This window comes from Gavialis gangeticus, unplaced genomic scaffold (genome assembly GCF_001723915.1).
Source record: "Gavialis gangeticus isolate Ggan-Ray unplaced genomic scaffold, GavGan_comp1, whole genome shotgun sequence".
NCBI lineage: Eukaryota > Metazoa > Chordata > Crocodylia > Gavialidae > Gavialis > Gavialis gangeticus.
Genome location: NW_017729032.1, coordinates 178,215,012 through 178,224,609, shown reverse-complemented (window position 1 = coordinate 178,224,609; position 9,598 = coordinate 178,215,012). Strand labels below are relative to the sequence as shown.

Sequence of the window (9,598 nt, the reverse complement as noted above, 5' to 3'; positions counted from 1 at the left end):
CATATTTTTGACATCTAGAGTGCAGGACAAGGCTGAGATCCAGGGCTGGCTGGAAAACAAGATATCTCACTTTGTGGCAGAAAAATTCACCATGGTGTTCACCATGTTTTTTTATTCTGCATTAGTACAAAACTGACAGCTTTTAAAATGCTAATGAAGAGAAAAGATCCTGAACTAGCTAAGTGGTTTGCATGCTCACCTGCTTTGACCTTGGTGCTCTATGATATACTCGGTGATTGCTCCAGCTAACAGGTTAATTGGGGAGGGAGCTTTGCAATTCTACACCATGTGGGATCTGGGCAAGCCAAGAGACCATTAATACAATTTTCCCTGATTGACAAATCTAGTAAAAGTGTTAGAGGCAAAATCTTGGCCTCTGTGTAGCTTTTCATAGAACCATAGAGAAGTAGGGCTGAAAGGTCATCTAGTCCAACACTCTGCCTGAGGTAGGATCATCCCTATTCAAACCATCCCACACAAATCCATTGTCTAACTTCTTAGTGAAACTACAAAGTCACACACAACACAAGACATAGCACTCTAACTTGCTGCAGGTAAAGCAGGGGGACCATGGTGACCATAGAGCCAATGTTCTGCTGCTACAAGTGTGTTAAAATAAAATCTTGCTCAATAGACCCTGAGTGTTGGGGAAAGACCCTGTAGCCAGGAGGGGTTTAAGTCCCAACAGAAGCACTGGCACACCCCAATCAAAATCTCAATGCATTAGAGGAAGTCTTTAAAAGAAAAAACAAAACAAAACAAAGAAACAACAGAAAAAAACCTGACACATGTAGCAGCAGGGTTCTCTCCTGGCCTCATGCGGCATCTAGCAAAGCCCAGAAGCATGGGAAATACCCATAGAAGGACATAGGAATAGCTATACCTAGATCATCCCTGAACAGGGGCTGTCCAACCTCTTCTTGAACAACTCCAGTGATGCAGAGTCCACAGTTTCACTAGGCAGTCTATTCCACTGCCTCACTGTTCTAACAGTGAAGAAGTTTTTCTTGATATTCAATCTAAACCAACTTTGCCGCAACTTCAATAAATTTCTTTGGGGAGTGATGGTATACTAGGGAGCAGGAAAAGCACACAAAGTAAAAGACTTACCCACTCCTGCATTGAGTGATACTGAAAATAGTGTGACAAAGGTGCTGTAACAGTGGGGCCTTTCCCTTTAAGACAGGGCAGCCAGCTTGGCTGAGGGGCTGCAGCTATGAAGGCTAATGGGAGGAGAGGGGATGCTGAGTCAAAAACACTAGCACACAGAACTAGGGAGAGGCACATGGGAGAAACATCAGAATGGGGAATTGCTGGGCTATGTGGAGGGCATGTCCACTGTAGGAATACCAGAGTCACATGGACCTCTCCCAGTGTTTTTTGGTTGGTTGGATTTTTTTGTTTGGTTTGGTTTTGATTTTGTTGCTTAATTTTTTAAAAGGCTGTATAATACTGGTGTGTGCTGGAGATGCCCCAGGGAGAAAAAGCCATCTCTTTTAAAAGACACTGTTTATTACTGGGGTTGCCTGAGAGATGCTAGGGGAGAAAGTGCCTGGTTGAAGAAGTCTGGAGGTGGCAACCTGCTACAGGTACTTATTGCACATAAGCTTGTGCAGTCATCTGTACACACCAGACATGACTCAACCACCATTATCGTAGCATTGTTGTCTTCACTACAAGGAATTCACTATAATGAATGTAGGAAATGCACAGGCTATACTTATAAAAGGACTTTGGCTTCTAAATCCCATCTAAGCACTATCTTTGGTGCTGAACTCCAACCAATGGCCTAACAAGATGAGTTGGTGCCTGGAACAAACCGTACAGGAGGCTGAGGGGATGCAGTTCCAAGACTGGGGCAACACCCTTACACATGCTGGGACTCCAAGATAGTCCCTAGCCGAGCTGCTGGTGCTGCCACCAAGTGCTCCGCCTACCCTGGCTGTTGCTTCTAAAGCAGTAGCAGCCAGGAACTGTTTTGAAATTCCTGACATGGACTCTGCTGGGGCAGGGTGCAATTTTGGCACCCCTCCTAACTTGGCACCTGGGGTATATGCCTCAGCCATTCCTAATTATTCAACTTGGAGCCTCAAAACCTTGCTCTACAGCTATATAACCTTAGGAATATGTACATTTAACCAGTACAATTTCTCAGGAATCTACATATCTGGGTTAGGACCTTGACCAGAACTACTTAGATTCTGACAACCAGGCACCTTGTTCACAACTAGGTTCCAAGGGCTAGGCATTTCCCAAACCCTCTTGCATTTGGAGCCTGATCCTATAGGTATTCATATTCTGGAGAAAAGAAGACTAAGGTGGGGATTTGATAGCAGCCTTTAACTTCCTGAAGGGTGCTTCCAAAGAGGATGGAGCTAGACTGTTCTCAGTGGTGGCAGATGACAGAACAAGGAGCAATGGTTTCAAGTTGCAGCAAGAAAAGTTTAGATTGGATATTAGGATAAACTTTCTCTCCAGGAGGGTGGTGAGACACTGGAACAGGTTACCTAGACAGGTGGTGGAATCTCCATCTTTGAAGGATTTTAAGGCCTGGCTCAACAAAGCCATGGCTGGGATGGTCCTGCTTTGAGCAGGGGGTTGGACTAGCTGACCTCCTGAGATCCCTTCCAGCCCTCATTTTCTATGACTTTTAAGGGCACATGCATGTGATGCAGAGTCCTCTACAAAACACAGCAACAAAGTGACATTTAACTTTAAATGTTTTTTTACTTACAAAAAAAATGTGTTGGACAAGTGTTGCATCCAAAATGGCAGATGATACAATCAATACAGAAATATTCAGGCACTGGTATTTTCTCCACAGAGGTTGAAAACTGAAGGGCTAATGAGAGTGTCATGCTCTGTAATTATGACATCATAAATCATACTCACCAAGCATTAGAACATGCATTTGAGAAGTACATCTGGAATGACCAGTAGCATTGAGATTGAAGCAGCATTGTAGGTCAGGACAAATGAAGCATACAAGTTTAAAGCCCTTGCACAAGCTGCAGTGCACAATGTTTTACCAGGTTTATAATAAATGGAGTTGTGATATATCTTACTGGCGCTTTCTGCAATAATCAACTCAACCACGTAAGAACACAGTGCAGTGCTTGATGTCATTTGTTTCTTCATTCCATAAAAATTAAGGGAACTTTTTTTCATTGTCTTTACCTAGGCTAGCATTTGACCTTTAAGTTTAGTTGATTTTTGACTTGGATCAATAATTGAACAGCAAGTAATCTTTCTATTTTATGAATGTTTCAATAGAATGGTATTGGATGCTCAGATGAAATGCTGTTCTGAGTTAATTACCACAAATACAACTGACAGAGTAGGCTTTGCTTGAACACCAAAACTGCATGCATGCATGTGAGTGGGTGTGTGCATGTGCACAAAACTAAAAACACACCCGCAGATTATTCAGCTCATATTATTGGAGCATATGTCACCATGTTGTGTTTTTATTGTTAAGTTCTGAAATCTCTGTTTGAAAGCTGCTTATTTTGAACTTTCCATCTACCTCTGTACTTTGTTCTGCTTTTCAGCTCAAACAACCAGTTCTTTGCAAAAAAATCCAATCGTGTAATGTGCCCTCCATGTTGTAATATCATCAGATGCCTTGTGGTAATTCCATCAGCAATGCAAAGTAAGAGATGCAGGCTGCAAATCAGACAGTAACCACACCTGTCTATAAGTAGCACATACAAGAATTCCAGTCAAAGTCAGAAACATCTTATCCAGGGGTGGGAAATCCCATTAAATGTATTTGAAAACAGTTTCCCATAAAATGAATTTTAGTAAACTGAATTTGAGTTTCTCTTTTCAGCACTGAACAAACTTCTTCTCATATATTTAGGGATGCACACCACTGTGCATCTAGGTGTATGAGACTTGCAATCAGATGAAATTTACAAGACAAGAGTCATAGGATTCTGATACAAGCACCCTCCAAAACACGGTTGATATGCTCCACTTGATACCCTATGGCAGTGGTCTCCAAACTTTTTTGATCGCGCACCCCTATCAGTAAAAAATTTTTGAGCACACCCCCCCAATATATGTATATTTATATAAATATACATCTAAATAGAAGTTCTAATATTTTCTTTTCACACCCCAATGGATTGTTTTGCGTGCACCCCACTTCGGAGACCACTGCCCTACAGGACAAAGGATATAGATTCAAGCTGTTGGGATGTAACTGTTACATCTTCATGATTCTGTAGTGATACAAGTCTGACAAAGCCACTCCAACTGTTCCCCTGCTTCATCAGAGGTCAAAGTGAGGGCAACTTACCTCATTTGTCTCCCAACAGGCTCATACAGATGTAACATTTAGGTCAGGGGTAGGCAAAATATGGCCCACGGGCAGGTGATTAGTTCTGGCATGCATGTGGGCACCTGCTAAGTGAATGGGCAGGTGGTGGCTCCAGCTCAAGCATCCACGTGGTGCCAGGTGGCTGGGGCTGCTTCCAGTATGACAGGTGCTCTGTCTCTCTCTCCAGGCTGGGGTACCCCCAGCACAGATGTGGAAGCATGAATCCTCACACACTTGTATCACACCCTGCCCCTTCTGACCTGTTGGAACCTAGCAGGTGCCTGCCACATCCACAGCTGCTCATATGCTACAGTGCTACACCTGTGGGTGCATTCAGGTTTCCATGCTGGTCACAGCCCAGAGCCCTCCCTGCCCCTGCCCCCAACTCCTCTGGAGCCCTGGCCCAGAAGCTGCTGGTCGCACTTGGGTAGTTGTGGACATAGCTGGCAGCTGCCAGGTCCAGACTGGGGTGGTGGGAAGGCACGCTAGAGCTGTGGGTGAGTGGACGCCAGTGCTGGGGGATGGGGGGAGGGGTGTTAAAGCTGTGGGTGGGTTCAGGCTTCCATACTCTTTGAAGCCCCGGGAGGGAAGGACTGGGAAAGAGAGAGAGAGAGACTTGTGGCCCTCAACAGGTCATAAGAACTCACTGTAAGCCCAAATAATTGCCCACTACTTATTTAGGTGGTAACAGGTGCTGCATGTTCCCAAGCATACGCTCCCCCTCCCCTTTTAAGGAGGCTACAACCAAAAATCTGTCCATTCCCAAACAATGCTGGTCTGGAAAGCTTTGGATATTCTTCAAAAGTACTAAACAAAGCCTATGATGACATGCAGAGGAAAGCAGCGGCCATGCCTATTACCATGAAACTTGCTAACAAAAGAAAAACATGTGAAGACCAACCACAAGCACAGGCCTTGGACATATGAGGAAAGCTCACTACAGGGCCACAGAGCTACATCTGCATGGCCTCAAACCATGAGAGTAGTTTGATAAGAAAAAGGTTAAAAGTTAAATGAAAATAAGGGAAAGGCCTGGTAGGATGGTTCACTTAAAATCAACCAAGATGCTTACTTAACCAAAACATGAACACTTTCCATATTGAATCAGACTTTAAAAAGAAAATTAAAAGCAGCAAAAATTTCTATGCTGATGCAACTGGCTGGTGTGTAATAAATCAGCCACAAAAATGAATATTATGACCAATATGCCTATTTACTAATGTTGCCATAAATCACCAACTTTAATACTTTATCCAGACTCTTTGAAATACAGTTTTACATTCTTTAGCAATAACTGAAACATGAAAATGCAAACAATGAAATGGACAAGGTTATATAGTATGGACTGTACTCGCCATCTATAGATTCATCATTATTACTATAATGTCAATTAAGACTTTTTTTTTTACTTCAAAGCTATTCATTAATCATTAATGATCAATTATGACAAAGATTTTGACATATCAATTATAAACACAATACAATAGATCAAATGTACAAACCTGGGTTGCTAGATTTAGGTTTTTTAATTATAAATCTAAATCCAAATCGTAAATCTAAATCCACACGTAGGCACCTAAATATATGATCACATTTTGTGATGTGCTGGCAACTTGCATTCAAGACAACAGGAACTCCAGGTGCTTAGCACCTTTGAATTTTTTGGTGCTTCTATTTAGGGGCTCAAATATAGACATGGGAGCCAGACTTCCAGTCCTTCAGTATGAAAAGTTTTTTTCTTACAGTTACGACAGTTCAAACTGTATTGTTTGCTTCAAGTTTCTTGCTTTATGCATCAGCTACTAAGCTTTCAACTTACTAACCAAGGGTCCTGAAATTACTCAATGCTTCTTGCTGGGTGTGGTGTGTATACATGTGCAAATGCTACTGGATGGGCAAACCCACCCTGGGCAGGTATCTACATGTGAAGGTATTTGAAAGCAGATTTGCTCCCCCCCTGCTCTGCTCCCACTCTGCTCTGCTCCCCTGAAGCAGGGGGAGCTCCAGGGGGGCTGGCAGGGAGCACAGGGCCAGGAGACAGCTGTCTGCCAGTGGGAGGTGAAAGACTTTACCCTGCCCCTGGGAGCTGCCTGCCTGCTGCTCAGGCATGTACAGCCCATGCTGGGGCAATGTCCCCCTGCTCTGGCAGCAAGGAGCTCTTGGCCTTGACTCTGGGATGTGATGAGGAGCTGGTGCTAGGAGCTCCCTGCTGCTGGGGTAGGAGGGTGTTGTCCCGGCCTAGGCTCTGCCACTGGAGCCTGCTTCAGCAGCAGGCAACTCCCAGGGGCAGGTAGCAATCTCCCACTCCCTGCTGCCTGGCTGACTTAGAGCAAATTTGCTCCCGGTCAGCCGTCTACATGTGCTTTACTGCATAGTAACTACTCCACAGTTAATTTGCTACCTAAAAATGCAGGTAGAAAATTAACCATGGAGTAGACCAATGTATCGTTCAGTAAGCATCTGCATATGTAGATGGTGATGCTTACTGCTTAGTAAATTAGTCTACTGCACATTAAAGCATCTTGTGTAGATGCGCCCATTGTCAAGGATAGAAAGGGAGTTAGAACACTGTAGTGAGAACATTTCCTCCCTACTTGTACTGCAAATGCCTCACAGGATGAAATGAAAATCAAACATATGCTTCTTGGGCTAATTCTAATACACACTGGCCTCAGTGGCACTTTTGAGGAAACAGAGTCACTGTTTCACCTCCAACAGCATCAATGCTATTGAAACTAACCCTAGAGCCACTAGTTGCAGGCACTTGTACCAGTTAGGAATTTGACTTGTAATGGGTCTATATAAACATAAAACATACAGTGATGTGTTCTGATATGAGAAAACCTATGAAATATATATATATATTTAACAACTTAACATTTTTCAAATAAAGAAAAAAATAGTTACAATCTGGAAAATTCTTAATATAATGTATACTGTACTGCATTTTTTGATACTTTGAAGTTCAGTGAGACTCATACTAAAAGCATCAACAATATTCTTCTACTCTCTGCTTCCCATCACCAATTTTGAAAATCACAAGAGCTTTCTAGAGCACTGGTTTTCAACCTTTTTTTATTTACAGACCCCTTTGGAAATTTCAAAGGGAGGTGCTGACCCTTTTGATTTGTAAGTGTGTGTCAGTATTTACATACGTTTGATTGATCATAGTAAACTTTTGTGGACTCTTTAGGCATAGTCTGTGGACCCCCAGAGGTCTTCAGACTACAGGTTGAAAACCACTGGTCTACAGCAAAGTTTTCTTTAGTCAAAACCTGTGATAAAATTAAAGGTTAATACAGAGCAATATTGTGGGCTAGACTCAGACAGGTTTCACAGTCCACTCATGACTATTAGCTCCCACAAAGAAGGCAGTTGATATGTCTACTAATATGCATAGTCATTTGCTCAGAATTTTTTCTTTTTCCTCTTCAAAGCTTGTCATCTTCTCTGAGAAGCTCAAGGAATGACTGAAGCTGAAGAAATGTGGGGCGCTTTTCTGGTAGCTAAAAGAAAACAAAAAAGTATATATAAAGCAGCTCAACACTGAAACTATACATTTGTTGATACTGTACTTTGCATTCATTTTTCCTGGCTACAGCATTCAGAAGTACAGGGAAATAGTGGCATTTATATGGTACGGCAATTTAGACTTTTGAGAGCTCTTGGTGTTTTTAATTTCCTGGGTTGCTGTAGCTTTCTAATGATATCTTTCACACTTTAAAATTGTTTTTGTTCAAATATAAGTTATTTTTTATCATTTTGTGTGCCTCATACAAAGCTATTGATCATCATCAATTTATAGTAGCATAACTAATGCTTAGACAGTCTCTAAACATTCAAGGGGGATACTCCCAGTACAGAGGCTGGTAAAAAGAGGTTGTAGAAAGAGGAACAATAAATCAGGCTTTTGTTTGGCCCTAGAGTCACTATAGGCAGCATGGCAGACATTGGTCCTTAAGAAGAACTTGGATAAATTTACACTTGCAGGAGTACAAACATTAGGAGAAGTCCCCCAGACTCTAAATCTGTCCTCGACTTTAAAGCACATTTTAACATTATTTGCAAAGCTTCATTATGCACTAGCTTCTGGAGGAGGGGAGGAATCAGCCAGTTACACTTCTTGTCTGTTTTTCCATGCCATGCTTCTTATTAAATATTCTCCTTTCCTTCAGTTTTTTTGTTGTAGACTGTTATATGAAAACTAGCTTCTCTCGATAACTGTTTTTCTGTATCAGAGAGTTTCCTGTATTAATTTTTTTGCACCTCTTCTTAATGAATCACACTAATTATTATTTCTCCAGCTTATATGGACTAATGTATATACCTCATGCCAGCAGCTGTACATTATCTGATAGATGTTTTCTGAGGCGAGCTGGGGTCGATAAAGTCGGTATCCCTCACAAACCTTCTGAATCACTTGCATATTATCATACAGCTCATAGGGTTGCTTTCCCAAAGTGAATACTTCCCACATTAAGATTCCTGTCAAAATACCCACAATGTTTAAAGTCCATATCAAGACACTAAAGCAATACCCATCCAACACAGTGGTAATAACTGATGAGACTTTTACTAGAAGCATTTTCCCAGCAGATTTACTGGGATGAATGACAAATGGTGCTGGTATAATTCAGCCTATTCTCAACTGTAAAAATATTGCTGTTGTAGTGATAAGACAAGGCTGAGTGGTACAGATGCATGATGGATTTGTTCAAGAAATCACAGTCTAAAAAAACCAACTTATATAAACGTTATGAGAAGAAAAGTGACACAAAACCATTACTAGAGGGGTTTTGTAGAAGAGTGGCTTGCTTGACTTAACTGGTATTTTAGTGAGTGGCACTTGCATTCTTTTAGTATTAGAAGATTTAAACAGAATTCCCAAAAGACCATATAGTGGTTTTATATCTGCCATACTTAGCAATAAAGCCTGAGATCTCTAGAAACTATTGACAGAGGGACATATTACCATCACAAATATCACAAATTGATGCTTTGTGATAATTTTGCAATAAAAAACTCTCAGGCTGGTGAAAATTGAGTGACATTCATGACAATTACAAAGTGAATTGTTTCTTCATCACATGCGATATTCCCTACAGTGATGGTTTTTCAAGTATTCTTCTTTTTGTGTTCATTTCAGAGCGATCGGGCCTTGACTTCCAAGAGAAGTGGTGCTGGCTCCTACCCTCGGGGTCTTTAAGAGGAGGCTAGATGTACACCTTGTTGAGGTCGTTTGACCCCAGTACTCTTTCCTGCCATGGCAGGGGG

General features: G+C 41.8%; 1 protein-coding gene across 1 annotated transcript in view; it reads right to left on the bottom strand.

Annotated features, from left to right (window-relative positions):
• Nucleotides 1-6,749: 6,749 nt before the first annotated feature.
• Nucleotides 6,750-9,598, bottom strand: part of BMX (BMX non-receptor tyrosine kinase) — a 79,513-nt gene continuing 76,664 nt past the window's right edge. Inside the window, exons 17-18 of the mRNA XM_019525641.1 lie at nucleotides 8,652-8,809; nucleotides 6,750-7,830 (exon numbers count right to left, since the gene is read on the bottom strand). Coding sequence (XP_019381186.1) covers nucleotides 7,756-7,830; nucleotides 8,652-8,809 — 233 coding nt within the window. The 3' untranslated portion in view covers nucleotides 6,750-7,755. The remainder of the gene's footprint in view (nucleotides 7,831-8,651; nucleotides 8,810-9,598) is intronic.